The sequence below is a fragment of the Sus scrofa genome, chromosome X (genome assembly GCF_054392235.1).
Source record: "Sus scrofa isolate SSC_HxYL_T2T_F1_AM1 chromosome X, Sscrofa_HxYL_maternal_Yorkshire_Landrace_v2.0, whole genome shotgun sequence".
In the NCBI taxonomy this organism is placed as follows: domain Eukaryota; kingdom Metazoa; phylum Chordata; class Mammalia; order Artiodactyla; family Suidae; genus Sus; species Sus scrofa.
In genome coordinates this window covers 37,591,715-37,612,145 of record NC_139401.1, presented here as the reverse complement: position 1 = coordinate 37,612,145, position 20,431 = coordinate 37,591,715, and the positions used below count along the sequence as shown (strand labels likewise).

Below are 20,431 nucleotides of genomic sequence, written 5' to 3'. Positions count from 1 at the left end.
CTGACTGCTCAGTGCCCCTGCCATAATGACTGCTAAATATTTTGAACAGCATTCCGTGTTAGGCTGCCAAAGCGGTGGGTACAGCCATCAACTATCCAGCACTTTTCTTTTTAGTTTGGCCACACCTGCAGTATATGGAAATTCCCTAGGCCAGGGATCAAATCTGCATCACTGCAGCAACCCACGCTGCTGCACTGACAATGCTGCGCCACAGGAGTACTCCAGTGCAGTACTTTTCTGGCTAATGAACAGTGCTGCTTGCTCAGCTTTATATCGATATTGACAAAATTTTAAATATGCCTTTTATCTTATCAACAAGTATAATTCAGACTATAAGTGTTTACAAAACTACAATGGGGTACCACCTCACACCAGTCAGAACGGCCATCATTAATAAGTCTACAAATAACATATGCCAGAGAGGGTGTGGAGACAAGGGAACCTTCCTGCACTGTTGGTGGGGATGTAAATTGGTACAACCACTATGGGAAACAGTACGGAGGTACCTCAGAAAACTAAATACAGAATTACCATATGATCCAGCAATTCCACTCCAAACAAAACTGTCATTCAAAAAGATACATGTGGAGTTCCCATTGTGGTTCAGCGGTAATGAACCTGAGTAGTATCCATGAAGCTGTGGGTTTGATCCCTGGCTTCACTCAGTGGGTTAAGGATCCAGTATTGCCACGAGCTGTGGTGTAGGTTGCAGACGCAGCTTGGATCCCACATTGCCGTGGCTGTGGTGTAGGCTGGCAGCCATAGCTCTGATTCTACTCCTAGCCTGGGAACTTCCATACATGGCCCTAAAAAGGTAAAAAAAAAAAAAAAAAAAAAAGAAAAGAATACAATTTCAACAGGATGCAGCACTATTCACAATAACCAAGGCATGGAAACAACCTAAATGTCCATCAACAGATGACTGGATTAAGATGGGATACACACACACCACACAAACACACAATGGAATACTACTCAACTATAAAAAACCAAAATAATGCCATTTGCAGCAGCATGGATGGAACTAGAGATTCTCATACCAAATGAGGTAAGTCAGAAAGAGAAAGACAAATACCATATGATATCACTTATATCTGGAATCTAATATCTGGTACAAATGAACCTATCAACAGGAAAGAAACAAATTCATGGATGTGGAGAGCAGACTTGTGGTTGCCAAGGGGGAAGGGGAGGGACTGGGAGTTTGGGGTTATAGATGCAAACTATTGCACTTGGAGCAGATAAGCAGTGAGATCCTGCTGTAGAGCATAGGGAACTATATCTAATCACTTGTGATGGAAAAGGATGAAGGATACTATGAGAAAAAGAATGTATATGTGTGTGTATATATACACACATATATGTAAGACTGGGTCACTTTGCTGTGCAGCAGAAATTGACAGAACACTGTAAATCATCTGGAATAAAAATGTTTTAATTAAAAACATATTATTATTGTTTCATCTGCCTGAGTGCCTTTTTGCTCTTCCTTAAAATACCGATAGAATCTGGCTGCTCACAACCTCCACTTACATCTCCCTGTTTCACGTCCAGTCTCTCGGCTGCAGTCACACAACGGCATCCTTCCTAACTGGCCTTATGGCTTTCACTCTTGTTCTCCTAAAGCTGCTTCTCATAACGGTCCCCAGTGTCTGCATAAAGAGAAGCCAGATCACATCACCAGTGCGCGCCAAACCCTCCAACTGCCCCCATCTCACCCAGAGTAAATGCCGAAGGGCATACAGAGGGCTGCAAGGCCCGGTCTGGCCCTAGTACATGCTTTGAATTCATTTCCTAGTACTCAGGCCTACGTTCACTCACAGCAGCCACGCTGGCCTCCTTGTTCTTCCTTGAACACACCAGGTATGCTCCCACCTCGGGGTCTTTGCACTGGCTGTTCCTCCAGTGGCGAGAATGATCTTTTAGACACTGGTCAGGCAAGGGCACTGACTATGCGAGATGGAGGCCAGCGGTAAGTGACCACAAGAGCCTTCCCGGGATGGACTTGCTGAATATCAGAGCTGGCACTGCATGAAGGAAAACCGTGCCCCAGACTCCCACGTGGTTAAACTCTTTCACTTCTTTCAAGTCTTTGCTCCAAGGCTTGACATATAGTAGGCCCTCATTATATATTGGCTGAATCAAGGAATTGTAGTTTATATATAAAGATTTTTTTTTTTTTGCCTTTTTAGGGCCACACCTGTGCCATATGGAAGTTCCCAGGCTAGGGTTCAAATTGGAACTGAGCTGCTGGCCTACGCCACAGCCACAGCAATGCAGGATCCAAGCCACATCTGTGACCTACACCGCAGCTCCTGGCAACACTGGATACTCAACCCACTGAGTGACGCCAGGGATCAAACCCACATCCTCATGGTCACTAGTCAGGTCCATTACCGCTGAACCACAACAGGAGCTCCCTAAAGATTTCTTAACTATAGATGTCACATACATACATGGAGTTTCCTGCTTAATCAAAAAATCTAGTAGATGTTCATTCATTCAAAAGAACAACTTAGACACACACGTACATTGTGTAATTTGTTTCCATTATGTATCGTCTTCTTATTTTAACAGGTGTATAGAAAAGAAAAGGATAAAAAAACATTTTAAGAGTCTACCTTCCTAATTTAAATCAGTTTGGAAATGTTTTAGAGCAGTCAAGATCTTGAGCAGTAACACCGAAGATCAAAATCAGAGACTGCAAAACATTATTTCTGTTTTATCCTAACCATCTATCCCTTTAAACCCTTACCAAATAAATTCCACCTTTGAACCTGCTCTTTCTCTTTCCTTTTCACTTTAGGCTTCCTGCCAGGTGCTAAGGATGCAGGAGGTTCAGCTCTGATAAAGAAGCATCGGTCATTAAACAAAATAAACAACCCGCTCTGAGATCCAGAGACCTGAAGCGCAGCCAGACCGGGGTGGGGAGGCTGAGTCCCGGACCAGGCATGTTCCTGCACATTCATGGACTTACTCTACTGCTCCCTGAGGTCGCGCTGCGTGTGCTTGGGGCTGGTGACCTCTGACTGACTGGGGTCACACCGTTGCTCCGGATGCTCTTTGGAGTTCCGGAAGCAGCTTCCTGCTCGTTGAGATCTGATGAACCGGTGCTTCCCCTAAATGAGAAAGAAGATTCGGACTTGAACGTGGACACAGAGCAGCAATCAAAGATACAGTTCGGGAAAAGCTTCCAAGAAAACAATGGCGACACGCGAACCACATCAGGGTCACAGTGGACGGGATGGCAACTACCATGGTGTCTTCCTTCTCAAAGACCTTCAGGGGCTCACGGGGTTCAACACCCCGTGTGTGACTCCAGCGCCTTTGTAAATGAACTTCACTCTGCTTCTCCAGCTTGTTCCGAACTGCTCATCAGCACTCTCCCAGGCAGCCCTGGTTCTTTACTATTTTTGCAATTCACCAGGCGCAGGCTCATGATTCCACAGCGAAGGCTTTTGCTCAAGTTCTCCCCACTTGATAAGCCCATTTTGTCACTGTTTATTCCCAACCTTCCCCCTTCTTCAAGGGCCAGATGAAGCCCGGCGTCTCCCATCACAGCTTTCCTATCTATCACACTGGCCTTGTCAACCTTGGCTCTGCTCAATTCCTGGTGACTTCCGGTCTTTGCCAAACTATGGAGCAGTGGACGACACCACGGCTTGTTGGGCTCCTTAACAGATACATAGACTGCGGTACCTCTTTCGGCTGTGAGCTCCCTGGGGACAGAGGACACCACATATTTACCGTGATACCTCCAGAACCTTCACAACATCTGGATGCAAAGGAGACACTCAGTACACATTTAATTGATGCCTGGAAATGAGATTTTATTTCTCTGAGTTGGGTTAGTCACTGACACATGGTGCACATTTAATAAATGTAGGATAAAAATAATGACATTTTGTAAATGGGTTTGATTCACTTTCATGCTTGTGAAAATGGATTCAATTCCATCCAAGAAGGATTAATGAAACACCAGTTCCTGCCTTGAGGGGATCACAATTTTCTTATTAAATGGCGCTTCATAAGGAAATAAGTTTTGACAAATTACAGTTTCAGAGAAGTGTTTGTCCTTATTTTATCCTTTGCTCTCGGTGAGCGCAAGATATGCAAAATGGTAAAATATAAGCCCTTGTGAATTTCACTCTTTCAGGTGCTACTTCAACAAGTTATAAGTGTACCTATAATAATAAATAGCTTCTCGTTAAAGCACAGTAGTGATAGTTACTAGTGATGAGAGCTCACAGTTGGGCCAATCAAAGGAGAGACTTATAGGAATCAAGGACGTTTTTTTTTCTTTTTTGGCCACTCCATGGCACATGGAATTCCTAGACCAGGCATCATATCCAAGCTGCTGTTGTGACCTTTGCTGCAACAGTGGAAAGGGCATATTTTAAAAAAAGAATGTCTGATGGTACATGGGTCATTACTAGAAGATAAATCTGGCAGAAAAAAAAGAGTCAGTAATGACCACAGGAGCTATCAACCACAGCTCCTAAGGTTTTTCAAGGCTCTGCACCAGAGATGCCCCCAAAATCAAACACGCCCTGACTGATACGATCAGCCACCATCACCCTCAATAATTACACAAATAGCAGGTGCCACTGACCATTTTCTAGGTGTTAGACACTTTTCTTTCCACAGCACCCTAGCTTTTAATAAGTTATTATCACTCCTATTTTTATTTTTTTGTCTTTTTTTAGGGCCCCACCCATGGCATACAGAAGCTCCCAGTCCAGGGGTCAAATCAGAGCTGTAGCAGCCAGCCTACACCACAGGCACAGCAACACCAGATCTGAGCCACATCTGTGATGTACACCACAGCTCACAGAAATGCCGGATTCTTAACCCACTGAACGAGGCCAGGGATTGAACCCGCATCCTCATGGATACTAGTTGAGTTCATTACTGCTGAGCCGTAAAGGAAACTCCCAACATTCCTATTTAAAGATGAAGAAATTGAGTCTTGGAGAGATGAAACGATTACTCCATACAAGCACACACGTGTGTGCATATGTGACATGGTTAGTATATGACAAACTGAGGGTAAAAACAGAATTGTCTGCCTACCCAAAGCCTGAGCTCATGCTAGTTTCTCAAACTGCCCATTCGTTGTTTCACCAAGATCAAATTGTTACAGCCAGGCAGGTTCTACATGGAGAGAATGGAGAAGAATGCCATCAAAAAGATCATGAAAGGATCAGAGAGTTGGAAGTTAGTTTCTTGGAATTTGATGAAGAGGACTACAAAGAATTTCTGGGCAGTATCCCTTTGATATTTCACAGAAACAGTCCCTGGCTGCTTCTTTCTAGAAGTGGTACTCTGAATAAATTTTAGTACTATGGACTCTGCTCAGGAAGGGTCTATGACTCTTTCTTTCTTTCTTGCCATGCCCATGACACGCGTAAGTCCCCCAGTTAGGGATCGAACTCCTGCCACAGCAAAAACTAGAGCCACAGACATGACAATGCTGATCCTTAATCTGCTGAGCCACCAGGGAACTCCCACTATGTCTTTTGATTCGGACAAAAAGAATATAAAACTTGGTGATTAAATAAATCAATACCATTGGCAAGGCTAAGTGCCCTGGTGATTTTCTCGAGCCCTCTCATCTCAGGTGCTACATTTCTACATTTGACGACAGTTAACTATATTCATATCTTTCCAAGTGATGCTGCTCATCCCCAAAGTCCAGCTCCTAAGGGGCTTAGAGAGCTGCCCAGTGATGCTGCCCTGTGCTCACAGGTTCTCTACTCTTATGACAATACTACCACAAACATCTCTCTCCCTACTGTTTTAGGTAAAGTCTCCTTCAAGAAATACTAGGACTGAATCTTGCAGAAATGAGCCAAGAGGCTCAGATCTCAAGGGGCTCATGTGAGTATTTTTGCTCATGTCTATGCCGAGGGTCCTCCCAGACCCAGATGGTGTTGGCAGTCTCCACTGCGGATTAACTTTGCTAGAACCCAAAGTGTGACTTATGTAGACGCTCTGGTAGAAGCTGACTGTGGTGATGACATTTAAGAGGCCATCCTGTAATAACGAAAATGATCTTGTGACGACAAGCTAGCTATTGGAAATGACGGTTGCTGGAAGCATTATCTCAAAAATTGGAATATACGTTCGCATTTGTCCCTGACATTTCCTGCGAGAGTCTTTAAAATATTTTTCTCTCAGTTGACTGTTTCAGTTGATTAGACTAAAAAAGATTTAGTCTTCTGAGGCTGAATATCATCAACATTTGGGTGAAACCTCGTTTAGATGTTAATGCAGAATCTGACATGAGATACATGAGTCTTTGCCACTTAAATAGGATAAGGATAAAAGCATCCTCAAGTCTAAATTAGAGAAGTTTAAAGTTCAATTAAGAAAGACCTATTTGTGATCCAGATGTCATGTTATTGATATTTAAATTAGAAGTATTCGAAATCAGCGCTAACGAACCTTGAAGCTCAACTTTGCTTAGGGAGAAACTGACAAGAAAAGAGATACATGTATCTCATTCTAATAGAGCCCAAACTGTGGGGAACGTGACACTGTCTGGGAAGCTTGGAAATTCTGCCTTACTTGGAAGACACATTGCTTAGGGTAGGAAAGAGTTTCATTTAACTTTAGCTTATGAGATGACCTTTTGTTGGTTGGTTGGTCTTTTTGGCTTTTTAGGGCTGTACCGGTGGCATATGGAGGTTTTCCAGGCTAGGGGTCCAATAGGAGCTGTAGCTGCTGGTCTACACCACAGCCACAGCAACACCAGATCTGAGCCGCATCTGTGAGCTACACCACAGCCCATGGCAACGCTGGATCCTTACTTAACCCACTAAGCGAGGCCAGGGATCAAACCCGAGTCCTCATGGGTGCTAGTCGGGTTCAATAACCGCTGAGCCACGACGGGGATTCCGAGATGACCTTTTTAAAAGCCTTCCATTTTATCTCTAATTTCATACTGGTGCCAAGCCTTGATAATGCCTTCCTAGGTATATCCATTTCTAGATAAAGACTCCAAGGACAGGGGACACAGACTGTGACGAGTTGCTTTTCTGGTTTACAGAATGGTCTCCCAGGAGTTGGAACCTGGAAAGAACTTCCCGGGATCCAACCTTCCCAGAGTGGGCCAACGGGGCTGAACCTGTGCCTGTGTGGGGAGCTGAGAGCCCCCTTAAAGACCAGCCAAAGGCAACAAGAACCTTCACTCCATGCCCTGCGACAATGACGCTAGGGTGTAACGTGTAACATGGCACACAGACCACACGCTATTCCTTCTGCATTACTAACTCCTTTCAGTTATTTCAGGTCCAATAAACATGTAATAGACAGACAAGGGAGGTTGTACTTAGAAAGTGAAGCGATGGAATTCCCTGGTGGCCTAGTGGCTGCCACTGCCGTGGTCTGGGTCATTTCTCTGACTCAGGGTCAATCCCTATGGCTTAATGACATACTTTTTCCTTTTCAGAGAAAGGACAATATAATACAAGGTGGTAGTGCTCAGTGAAATTCTGTTCAATGAATCTTAAGTGTGAGGGATACAAAGAATCTTTATCATTTGATTTACTACAACAAAAGCTGGTGTGTTTGACGGCTTTAAAATGTTTAGGGTTTCCTCAAAGAATGCATTTCCTTTCGAAAGACTTTTTAAAATGGAGGAGCTCCCGTTGTGGCGCAGGAGGTTAAGAACCTGACTACAGTGGCTTGGGTCGTGGCAGAGGCAAGGGTTTGATCCCTGGCCCAGTGCCGTGGGTTAAAGGACCTAGTGTTGCTGCAACTGTGGTACAGGTTGCAGCTGCAGCTCGGAGTCACTTCCCTGGCTGGGGAACTTCCATTATGCTGTGGACGCGGTCATGAATATTTTCATTTTTAAAATAAAATAAAATAAAATGGAGGAGACAGTCACTATGAGGGGACAACTCTGGGTATGAGGAAAAAGAAATTAAGAACAGGTAGAAATCTCAGTCAGATAATATTTTAGTCAATTATAATCACAACAAAATCCTGTTCTGGTGTCTTGTTTCTGAATAATTACCAAAAGCCAGTTGGAGGAGAGGCCGGTAGCCATTAAAAAAGCTTGGGTGGATTCAAAGTCAAGAGCAAGGAAGCCAGCTGCCCTCCCCCACAGACACCAAGGCAAGCAAGTGCTCAGGAGAACTGAGCTTTCAGTAACTAGATGGAACCAGCGCTTACTCTGTACGCAGTAGTTCAGATTCACTCAACTCTTGTTCTACCTGGGATGCTATGTTGCTTATCAAAAAAAGGTGCCGAGGTAGCCAAGGCCATCCATAACCTGGTCCAATGAAGCTTTCCATCTCGCCTCTTGTAAACTAATTTCAATTTTCCTCTCTGAAAACCCTGAACGGTTTGTCTTCTAGCACCTGCAAAATTGCTTTACGCCTCTTTTCCTTTGCACTTCCTATTTCCTCTGTCTATTAGGCTCTTAGCGTTCTTCACCTGGCCAAGTCCTCCTCCCTCCTTCACATGGTTTAGGGATCATCCCCATGAAGCTTCCCTGAATGCCCTGCAAAGTTAAATGCCTGTCTTTGGTTTTTCCATAGCACACAGCTATCTTTTCTCGTGATACCCTATTGCCTTGAAATTATTTGTTCAGTCATCCCCATCTTCCCTGCCAAAGGGGAAGTTCATGAAGGGATGGAAAAGTAGCCATGCCTAAGAGCTTCCACATTTACCACTAGGCTAATAATGTGGGCAGAACTGTGTGTGGAAGTTATTTGTATAAACATCATAAGCAACTCATCTATCCCTACGCCTCACTGATTTGCAGAAGAAAGGCCATTATTGGATCTTAGCAACAATGAGAATGTAGCATGGCACCCAATGCACCTTATATAACAGTGAGTAAAAGACAAATATATTGGAGGAGGGAAATGTGCTCCATTTAGTTCGGAGAAACAGAACCTTCTAGGACAGTGAATCTTTGGCAAACAATTAGACAAATGACAAGACAACACAGAGGTGGCTTCGTGCTTCCAATCATTTGCCCACAAGAATGAGGCAAGTCAAGAAGCCAGTTGAGAGGCAACCTAAGTGTCAAGGGTCTGGCTGAGTCTCCATACTATCTCACGTTATTGACATTATAATAAGGAAAGTGACACGTACATAAAGAAAACATAAACCAGGGGCTGAGCCTCTGGCAGTCAGACACACTGCACCTTTGGAGGAGGTCTGAGTGCAGTTAGGGAAGGATGCTGTAGCGGACGTCGGTGCCCCAGCCCATTTCCCCTCCACACTCACCTCGAGCCACAGAATCCTGCTTACTACGAAGAACCACAACTCTACACCCGAGGACTTGTCTGGGTCACAAGAGCACAGAGCTCCTGTGCGCAGAACAAGTCCAAAGTGCCGGAGAAATACTGCCCTCGAATGAGCCTTCAACCAAGGATGAACAGGGAGTAGGTCTGTAAACACCCCAGATCCCTGATCTCTTAAACGGATAACTTTGAGGTGGGTTCTAGAGTGTCTCCTACAGTTGTCCAATTTTAGTTGCCCGCAGTGGTATCTGGCTTAATGGCACATCCTGCCGGGTTCCGTTCCCTTCCCTGGCTCTCTTCCTCACTCCCCGATCTGTGTTTTTTCCAAGACCACATCCTAAATGAGTTGCTTCTGATTCCTTATATCAGGGTTTGCTTCTGCAGGAATCCAAATCAAGATAGGTATGTATGGCGGGCAAAGGATGTGGTAGAAAGGGATGGAATGAATTATAAATATAACCTTCTCGCCGAAGAAGTACGTGCCAACCCCGGATCTCATGTAACTCCCAGTGATAAGGTCAAGAGTTTGGGTAAATTACATACTCTCGTGACGCCACGTTTCCTCGCCTGTTCCATTATGGGTCCATCACTTCACAGAAGTAAGGTTCATTCTTCTCAGGCCACCACGGTTTTGTGAATCATGATAGGCTGAGAATATGTGTGAAGCTTGTGGCTTTGATTGCCCACCCCTGCCCCGCCCCCGCTGCCACTGAGAAGTGCTAAGCTCACCCAAAATAGATTAAAATAGGCAAAAAGAGGAATTAGCCCTGGACAAATTAAGCAAAAGCACAGGAAAGAGGTGAAAGTAATTTTCCTTTGGAGCACAATCCTTAGAGACTTATCTTTTATTTTGGTGGTTTTTGTCGTTTGAGCTCCGTACTCACAACATATGGAAATTCCCGGGCTAAGGGGCGAACTGGAGCTGCAGCTGGCAGCCAACACCACAGGCACAGCCACACCAGATCCAAGCTGCATCTGCAACCTACACTGCAGTTTACAGCCATGATGGATCCTTAACCTACTGATCGAGGCCAGGCTCGAACCTGAATCCTCTTGGGACACTACGTCGGGTTCTTAACCTGCTGAGCCACAGTAGGAACTCCCAGCCTTTATTCTTTTGAGTCACAAAATGATCGCAGCTTTATTACTTTTAGAGATGCACTGTAAGTGTGAACAAATTTTTAAAGCCTAGTAAGGGAATGAGTTTGCTAAGCACATTAGAAACTAGTTACATAGTTTTTCTCTAACACCAAAAAAACCCATATGGGTTTTGTGAAAGGGGCCCTGACTCAAGAGCTGAAACACTCCCACATTGCCATATTCCAATTAGTAGGCAGAGGATGCTGCGTAATCGCCATCTTAATGGCAAAGATAGCAATGAAAATGACCTTCGGGACAGGAAGATGACTTCTGATGAAAAAAGGCTGTGTTGTGAAAGGACAGAATGCGGTTCATAAACTCATTTTGCCCAGAATAAAAGATGTGAGGAAAGTACGATGTTTTCAATCATGAAGGTACCACACACGCAGCGGAGGGGCTGCTGTGAATGGTGTGCCAACCAAGGGCAGCTTGCGAAGCTTCACAGAGACGGTGACAGTCAGTCCCGGGCCTCCTAGAGAGCAATTAAGGACAACTGGATAAAACCGGAATGCATCCCGGCAGGGGGTGGAGGTGAAGGATGTGAGGAAGCAGTTGGTTATCAGAGCGTACAGGTTCCCCTGGTTAAATGCTGGCTGTAGTCTCTATGGTCAAGAGAGAAATGCTGCTGAGAAGCCCAGCAGCATCCTTCATCCATGTTTTATGGAACAGAATGAATTTTCAGTTCCAAGTGCTACTTTTCCTTTCTGTTTTTCAGGGGACAGCACTGCTGTCCTAGGCAGATCCTTTCAGATCCCTTGTACCAAGCTCCACACAGCCGTCTCTAGCTTCTGGGTGTTTCTCCACTGACTGCTTGGACCGATGACCTTCAGAGGTTTGCCTTTAGTACTGGAAGCCAAAACATGTCGTGAGGTGTATCTGATCCCCAGTTCAATCTGAATTTCAGATAAATAATGGCGAATTTTTTTTAGTATAAAAATACACTAATATTTTTATAGTATGTAAATGAAAATAAGATTTCATGGAATATGCTTTTTAAAAGTTCTTTATCTGGAGCTCCCGCTGTGGTGCATTGGGTTAGGAATCTGAATGCAGCAGCTCAGGTCATTGCAGAGGTGTGGGTTCTATCCCCAGCCCAGCGCATTGGTTAAAGGATCTGGTGTTGCTGCAGGATAGGTCAGAGCTGTGGCTCAGATTTAATCCCTGGCCTGGGAACTTCCATATACTGTGGGTGCTGCCCTTTTTTTTTTTTTTTAAAGGGTTCTTTATCTGAGAACCTGAGCATCCTCTATCTTTATTTGCCAAATCTAGAAATCTTATCTAAGGGAACCTATGGTCAATGGCTGATTGGCACAGAAGTGCAATGGGACAGCTCCTCAAAATGGAAAAACCCAGAGACAGACGATGCTCCAGAATCCCTTGCAGGACCAAGCTAAGCACTCAAACTCAGACCTCACCGGAGCTGGCATATTGCTCATCTTCCTCTTTATTCTACTTTTCTTATTCCCTTACGGGATGCTCCTGGAACCATTTCCATTAATAAATTACTCCCTTAGGAATCCCTGTCTGAGGCTTTGTTTTGGGGAGGCCATGAGAGACAAGTCACAAATCACGCAGCACCTTGACGATGCATCACAACATGAAAGGGACTGGGAAGCACTGGCTTGAAGAGCATTCTGTTTATTTATTATGGTTCATATTTTGTTCTCTTAAAAAAAAACAAAAAAACAAAAAAAAAACAAAAAAAAAAAGCTCATCAGCCTCAGGTGTCAAGTCCATAGCAACCAGGGAAGGGCCATTTGTCATGCTCCTCAGAGAGGCTGCTGAGCCCTGCCTGACCCATTCGTACATTTCCCTGCTTTGAAACTACTGGAAAGAAAGAAAGTCTAAGCAGGCATCTGCTAAAACCTCATTTCCAACACTGATATGAGTTTTCAAAAAGAACACCCAAGCCCAGCTGCTCCAGGAAAAGAGCGATGAACTATGAAGAAATCTGCACCGTGGAGGAGAAAGGGGAATTAATTGCGAAGCGAGGCCAGGGAATAGACCAAGGAGACCGGACTCTTGCAATTCCCTTTTGGGGAATTTGCTATCCCATATTCCAAATGAGGGAGAGGGGAGGCTGCAGTTCTGCTTGCAGAACCCAAGGAGAGAAGAAAAGCCTGCCCGTTGCACTACTTGGCTTTGCAGAATTACTGCAGCTCCAGGCAAACAAGAAGGAATTAACATCTCTAAGTGATAGCAGGGAAGACAGGATGGGCCACGTCCTGCCCCAACTTTCTAAGGAATAATTTGGGGATAAGTCACCTCAAGGTGGCAATCCATTAATGAGTCATTGTGATAAACACATGTTCTGGGAAAAGGACATTTTGCTCTACGGATCTCCCAAACATTTTGATTCTCGTTCTTAATGGGAAAACATTGTTCTGGGCTTGCTTAAGCCAAAGCACCTCTGATTGCTATATTCTATCAGTAAACCATTTAGCGTATTTATAATTTAAAAGATAAAGTATATTTATGGGCGATCTTCCAGAAATCCCAACAAGAATATACCAGTATTGGGTAAAACATGTCTATATGGCTTTATAGCTTTACCTGCGTGGGTCCTCTTATACAGGGATTTTTTTTCAACAGTACATAATACAGTAGCACATGATCCACAGACGAGTGAATCCTTGGAGGTGGAACTGCGGATACAGAGGCACCACGGATAGGGAGGGCTGGCTGTAAAGTTACAAGTGGATTTTTAACTGGGTAAGGTCAGGGGAGGGTTCAGCACCTGTAATCCTTGCATTATTCAAGGGCTAACTGTATTTACACCCAGCAGTAGACAAGACGCAAGGAATAAATCCAGGCAGATAGATTCTGGAAGAATGGTACCAATACTTTGATGCTGGAGAGCATGCCCCTTATTCTGGTTGAGCAACTCTAAGACAAATTAAAATAGAATAGCTTAATTTTGTTTGTTGGGCCAGGAGACTTTGTGTTTTTAACAGGGGACTCCATCATATCTATCTATCTATATATATATACCTGATGTCCCTTTTAAATGCTAATCTGAAATATGAGCCAAGATGGTTCATCCACAGAGTTCCAACGAGGTTGAGCAAAAACAGCAACGCAAAGCCAACTGCTTACCATTTCTAAATAATTTGGATCACTGCCTAAAAGTTAAGAATTCAACAATCAAATAAGATTTCCTATACAAAGCTTCTGTGGCCCTTTACTGGTTGCTATGGACTTGACACACGAGGCCGATGAGCTTTTGTTTTAAGAGTATATAAATATGGAGTTCCCGTTGTGGCGCAGTGGTTAACAAATCCGACTAGGAACCATGAGGTTGCAGGTTCAATCCCTGGCCTTGCTCAGTGGGTTAAGGATCCGGCGTTGCCGTGAGCTGTGGTGTAGGTCGCAGAGGCGGCTCGGATCCCACGTGGCTGTGGCTGTGGTGAAGGCCGGCGGCTACAGCTCTGATTGGACCCCTGGCCTGGGAACTTCCATATGCTGCAGGTGCGGCCCTAGAAAAGGCAAAAAGACAAAAAAAAAAAAAAAAAAGCATATAAATATGAACCATAATAAACAGGATGCTCTTCAAGGCAGTGCTTCCCAATCCCTTTCATGTTGTGATGCATCGTCAAGGTGGTGTGTCATTTGTGACTTGTCAGTCATGGCCTCCCCAAAACAAAGGACAGGGGTCTGGCCCAGGGGAAGTCAAAGGAAACTAGTTCAAGGACAAATGCAACCAGGATTTAATTTTTTTAATTATAAAAGAAATATATCCACATCCTTGAAAACTTGGAAAACAATGCACACAGTGATAATCTTGTGATAATGGAAGAGAAATGATTTATTTTATGCTTATGTTTTCCTCTGCAGTGTTACGTAAAGGGACATTAGTTTGCAGGCCTGCTATCGGGGGAAAAAGGTACAGGTATGCAGAATACCGGTGCTCTCGGTAAAACACGAGGGTAGATACATTTTTCTCATCGTTGCCTTTATATAATACACCAATCATAGAAATGAGCCTTGACTTATGCCCCAACAGGATAAAGAAAATCAAGCCTGACATGAAATGACTGTGCTCTTGGCTATCCTTTCTCTGTCTCTTCATTTTTCTTTACTAGGTGATAGGTCTATGTGGACGAGCTCTGAAGACCTGGCCTGCTGAAAATGAATTAGAGGTGCCAAAACTAGAAAGAAGTAGAGTTTATGGAAATTCTTTGAGGCAATTCAGGAGTTCCCGTCGTGGCGCAGTGGTTAACGAATCCGACTAGGAACCATGAGGTGGCGGGTTCGGTCCCTGCCCTTGCTCAGTGGGTTAACGATCCGGCGTTGCCGTGAGCTGTGGTGTAGGTTGCAGACGCGGCTCGGATCCCGCGTTGCTGTGGCTCTGGCGTAGGCCAGTGGCTGTGGCTCCAATTTGACCCCTAGCCTGGGAACCTCCATATGCTGCGGGAGTGGCCCAAGAAATAGCAAAAAGACAAAAAAAAAAAAATTCTTTGAGGCAATTCAAATGAAATTGGGATTAATGTTTTAAAAGCTGCCAGGAATGTATATGACACTTAGAAGTTTCTTTTTTAGGACCTGAAACAGACCAAGATCAAGCAATCAGTGAAAATAATTTATTTTCCCCAGATCTCTCCATTGCAACTGCAGGCCAGAGTCCCAAACCATCAAGCATACAGGTAACACGGATGATTTCAATAGCTGAAATTCCAGAAGAAGGGTAAGCGCTTTGCATTTCAACTAAAATATATTCTCCCGGGCTTTTCATATTATATGTTAGCAGGTCTCTCTAAAAGGGAAGACTTGATAGGTACCTAGGAACACTGTTTGGATGGAAACACATCAGCCTTATCCGCAGGCTATCTGACTGGCCAATCTGTATGGGTCTTACCTGTCTGAACCGGGGGCTGACCTTAAACTCCGAAAATTTTGGCTGTCTAGGTCCAAGCTGTAGCTCCGCCCACTTTCAGCTTTTGGCGTTATGATTTCGCCTCTGGTTGCTGATCTGAACTTGCTAAGAAGAAATCTGAAATTACATACGAAAAAGCAAGGTAAGGAAGAAAGCATTTCAACATAGCACTTCATGAATACCATCTCTCGTGCTTTCAACAGTAATTCTTCAGGGAAGCCAACCCGGGGCTGAGAACTGCTGGGGCACGCCCCGTGCCTCTGCAGCAGAGTGTCAGAGAAAACCACCACTGCCTTTGGGAACTCTCACCTGAGGATGGAGAAGCACTGCCTGGGCTGAGCCTGTTTAGGGGATGCTGGGAAGACGGAGCTTGAACTCACGTCGTGCAGAGAGGGGAATGAGGATGCTTCTCTGGGACAAATCAAGGGAGCAACTTCTTAGACGGCAACTTCATGAGAGCATTCCTGCTAGGTCTCTGGAGCTTAGAGCGGGACCTGGCACGGACCACAACCCAGCCGATTCTTGGGGCATAAGTGACTGCACCCATGTCCCTGGGGTAATATGTCTGAACAGTGGAATGGCACATAGCAGAATGAAATTCAATCGCCTTCTCCTTTCATAACATTATTTGGAACGTGCGCAAAAAGAGCTTTTTGGAAACCAAGATTCAAGTCACGACCCAGGCTACTGCAGACCCCAAAATGTGGTTCTTTCCAAAGGCACTTGAATAAAAAGACCAAAGCTATATTCTTTGCGTGATGGTATCGGGAGAGACCAGATCATTTATTTCACAGCTATGGTTTTCTCAGGGGGGGAAGGCATTGCAAAGGTCCTGAGACGATCTTAATAGAATCTGCCAAGCTGTCTCTGTTTCTAACACCCCTGGAAGGGTGTCTCGTCAAAGTGACAGAAGCTTTAATCTAACTGGAAAATTACATTTTTTGGTGAGAATAGAATTTAGTATAATGTCAATTTATGCTGCTTTGAGAACCACTCTGCATGCATCCTGACCGCTGCACTTCCATCTCCGGTGGGTGCTCCCGCTGGAATCATTTTTCCTCCTTTTGGTCATCCTGGACCCCATCCATCTGTCAAGCCCTCATCAAGTCCCAATTAGAATTTGATGTCTTTCCCAATGGCCCCCATGTTGATTATTTAAGCCACTTATTTAATATTTAATTACGTACTTCCGCACTGCATCCCCATAGTTAATTAACTCCTTGACTTGTTTTAGAAAGGCTTTCAGGGAGTTCCCATTGTGGCTCAGAGCGTTAAGAACCCAATGTAGTGTCCGTGAGGATGCAGGATCGATCCCTGGCCTCGCTCAGTGGGTTAAGGATCCAGTGTTGCAGGTTGGAGATGCAGCTTGGTTCCAATGTGGCTGTGGCAGTGGCCAGCAGCTGGAGCTCCGATTCAACCCCAGCCCAGGAATTTCCACATGCCACGGGTGCAGCTATTACCAAAAAAAAAAAAAAAAAAAAAAAAAAGGAAAGAAAAGCTTTCAGGCAGCCTATCTTGTCATCTTAAAGTTTCCTAAAAATCCTTCTATATGTATTAACTTTTCAGGTGTGGACTCCTGAACTTTTTTCTCCCTGACTGGGTATTACATTCCTTGAAGACACAACCATCAAATCCCAGCGTTTTTTTTTTTTTTTTTTTTTTTTTTGGATTTTTGCAATTTCTTGAGCCGCTCCCACGGCATATGGAGGTTCCCAGGCTAGGGGTTCAATCGGAGCTGTAGCCACCGGCCTACGCCAGAGCCACAGCAACGCGGGATCCGAGCTGCATCTGCGACTTACACCACAGCTCACGGCAACACCGGATCCTTAACCCACTGAGCAAGGCCAGGAATCAAACCCGCAACTTCATGGTTCCTAGTCGGATTCGTTAACCACTGCGCCACAAGAGGAACTCCCCAAATCCCAGTTTTGAGTTCCAACAGAGCTCAGTCTAGCAGTATGACTGTTTTGACAACTCAGGGTGTACACAATTCATTCTTGCTGTTCAGCTCTTTACCGACTGCCAGCTCCACGCCCACCATTCTGCAACCTGCATAGTGACGCCTGGCCCATGGTCTGCAAACTAGAGCTCCCAGAAGCACTTGTGGGCTCTGAGTTAAAGTTGATCAGACCACTGAGGATTGTGCTTGATGGGCCAGGCACCATGGTGGCTGCTACAACACAAAAGCAAAAAAAGACACGGGTTCGGCACTTGAAGAGCTTCCAATTAAGCATGAGTGGACACCGAGAGAGACCCATTCATTTACTTTATATTCCTGTGTAAGAAGGGGCTTGGCGTCAGAGCGCAATGGAAAGATGGATGCAAAGGTCACGGCACTGTGGGAGCCCGCAGGAGCGACAATGGATTTGGAGGCGCCACCCATAGGATGTATTGCTCACTCTAGGCCATCTTTCCCATTCATCTCCGATAACTAGGACATGGTGTTTGAGTCAAAGGACATTTAGGTTTCATTCCCACTTTGAGTTCGAGAGTCTTTTTTTTTTGGTCATGCCCATGACATGCAGACATTTCTGGGCCAGGGATCAAACCCAAGCCACAGTAGTGGCAACTCCGGATCCTCAACCACTAGGACACCAGGGAACTCCAGTGCAAGATTCTTTAAAAAAAAAAAAAAAAAGGAATAACAACAAACAAAACCAGAAGGAGGAGTTCCTACTGTGGTGCAGTAGGTTAAGAATCTGACTGCAGTGGCTTGGGTAGCTGTGGAGACATGGGTTCAATCCCCCGCCCAGTGGGTTAAAGGATCCAGCAGTGCTGTAGCTGTGGCACAGGTTACAGCTCTGGCTCGGGTTTGCTCCCTGGCCTGGGAACTTCCATATTCCATGAGTGAAGCTATAAAAAATAATAAAATATAAATGAATGAATGAATAATAACTAACCAAGAATTCCCTAGTGGCCTAGTGGTTAAGGATTCAGTGTTGTCAACGCTGTGGCTCGGGTTCAATTCCTGGCCTGGAAACTTCCACAGGCCCCAGGTACAGCCAAAAAAATCCCACAAAAAAAGCCACCAAAAAACCAAAGAGATTTTCTGCAGAGACAGATGAAGGCTCCAGCACTGGTAGCCCCTCTTGGTGGCTTCCCCTGTGAGTGAAGCCCAGCTACCAGGAAAGGCCCATCAAGTGGGCCTGAGACGCCAAGACTGCAACAAGCAGGGCTGGGAAGCAACACTTCGCCTGCTGATCCTTATAACCTGCATTTGGGGGCCCACGACACTCCCTTGATGGAAGCTTCTTGCTTCCCCGTGTGCCCCCCACTCTTACTCATAGCATTTGACACATACATTTCTTGGCTTTTGGAATTAAGCTAGTGAGGTGGCCAAACGATTGCTTCCTTCAGGACTGCATTTGAAAAAGGGGACACAGTGTGTTAAGCCCAATGAATAGATCTTCGATTGCCGTGTTTCATACATCAGCACTTCGGCTGGGTGGGGGCAAGGCCATTGACATGCTCCAAAAGGGACAGATGTCACCTCTTTTTAGACATGACTGGCCCTATCAGGAAACCTTCTACCCAGAAGTACAAGGAACCACTTGGTACACGATCAGATATGTCAGGAGTTCCCTGGTTGCCTGGCGGTGTTAAGGATTTGGTGGTGTCACTGCTGTGGAGCGGGTTCAAACCCTGGCCCGGGCACTTTTGCATGCCAGGAGCATGGCCAAAAAAAAAAAAAAAATAGGAAAAAATATCAGATATGTCAAATGAAAAAAAAACATCTTACAGGTCAGAGGAGACCTTTATCTACTAAAACTGCATATCCTGAAGGGAATGTTATCTCGGGCAAGCCTCTGACCTTCTCTGAGTCACTTAACTGATATTCAATCTGAAAAACTAAGGAGTCTCAGTGCGCAGGTGGCTGGAATAAAGATCACAGAGTCCCTTGCAAAGGCTTTGTCTTACCCTCTTTTCCTGGGTCCGTCGTGGCTGGTCTTGTGCCCAGCAGAAGGCGAAGTGTCGGACTTTTCTGCCTTCTGGCGCGTTTGCTCTTGGCTTTGTGTTTCTTCAGCTCCTCATTAAAAACAAGCAGAAGACAAACAGACATACAAAATGGCCCCAAATAGAGCAATTTTCTCTTTTTCATTTACGTGCGGACATTAGCACAGGAGAGACAAGTCTAAACACTCGGCAACGGCGTTCCCATCCCAAGTTTCCCAGTCACACGGTTCCGTCTCCTCTGTGAAGTGTTCCAGAGTTAAATGAGGACTAGGATAGGGACTCATCTGTGCGAGGTTTGCTGAGATAAGCTTTCTAGAGGTGATTGCGATGGAGAAACATCTTCCTGCGACAGATATTTTTAGTACGGAGGAGCCTGGGTTCGTGACGATATCCAATCCCCAGAGGCTGAATACTGGTGGGGGGTTCTAGAAACGAAGGTCTGGTTTTGGAACACAAATGCCAGACTTCCTGGGAGGGCGAGCCCCTGGTGCATAGATCCTGTGCATAGACGGGTGAGACAGTCTACACCCTCAAAGGTGCTAAGGCTTTGGTGGAGGAAGCAGCCATAGCTAACGGCTTACTTCTTTCTTTTTTTCCCCCTGCTTTTTAGGGCCACACCCAAAGCATACAGAAGTTTCCAGGCAAGGGATCAAACTGGAGATGCAGCTGTAGGCCTACGCCACAGTCACAGCAAGGCGGGATCCGAGCCGTGTCTGCGACCTTACGCCATGGCTCATGGCAATGCCAGATCCTTAATCCATTGAGCGAGGCTAGGGATCGAACCCAAGTCCTCATGGATACTAGTCAGGTTCCTAACCTGCTGAGCCACAATGGGAACTCCCCTAACTGCTTACGTCTAACTCCACTCCGCCCCTCTGTGGCATCCCACCTGATGGGACCCATCTGGGAAAGCCCTTCCTTGTCAGTGCGATACCCAGAAGTAGCAGTGGAATCAGTTCCAAGCCTCCCAGGCCTTCCCGCCAGACCTAAAAATAAGGACATTTGTCTTCAGTACACGAAAGACGAGATACCTGAGGAATAGACCAAAAGATGCCTGTTCCACTTTTACTATAGCATACATAAGAAATACGATCCTAAACAACAGTTTCACTCAATATTTAACCAATTAAGTTACAGTCTGAATGTACAGAATAGCATTCTCAAGGTGGGTTTTTTTTTTTTTTTGGTCTTTTTGCCATTTCTT

General features: G+C 45.1%; 1 protein-coding gene across 46 annotated transcripts in view; it reads right to left on the bottom strand.

The window, feature by feature from the left end:
* The window catches only part of SYTL5 (synaptotagmin like 5), a 304,058-nt gene that overhangs the window by 105,416 nt on the left and 178,211 nt on the right, over positions 1-20,431 (bottom strand). For 27 of the 46 annotated variants that reach the window (XM_085007654.1, XM_085007642.1, XM_085007635.1 and 24 more), the window contains 3 exons: positions 19,192-19,297; positions 15,256-15,390; positions 2,978-3,119 (listed from right to left, as the gene is read on the bottom strand). In XM_085007654.1, the coding sequence (XP_084863780.1) occupies positions 2,978-3,119; positions 15,256-15,390; positions 19,192-19,297 (383 nt within the window). Of the gene's footprint in view, positions 1-2,977; positions 3,120-15,255; positions 15,391-19,191; positions 19,301-20,431 lie in introns of all 46 variants that reach the window. The other 19 variants (XM_085007629.1, XM_085007646.1, XM_021079658.2 and 16 more) reach the window with 1 other exon arrangement.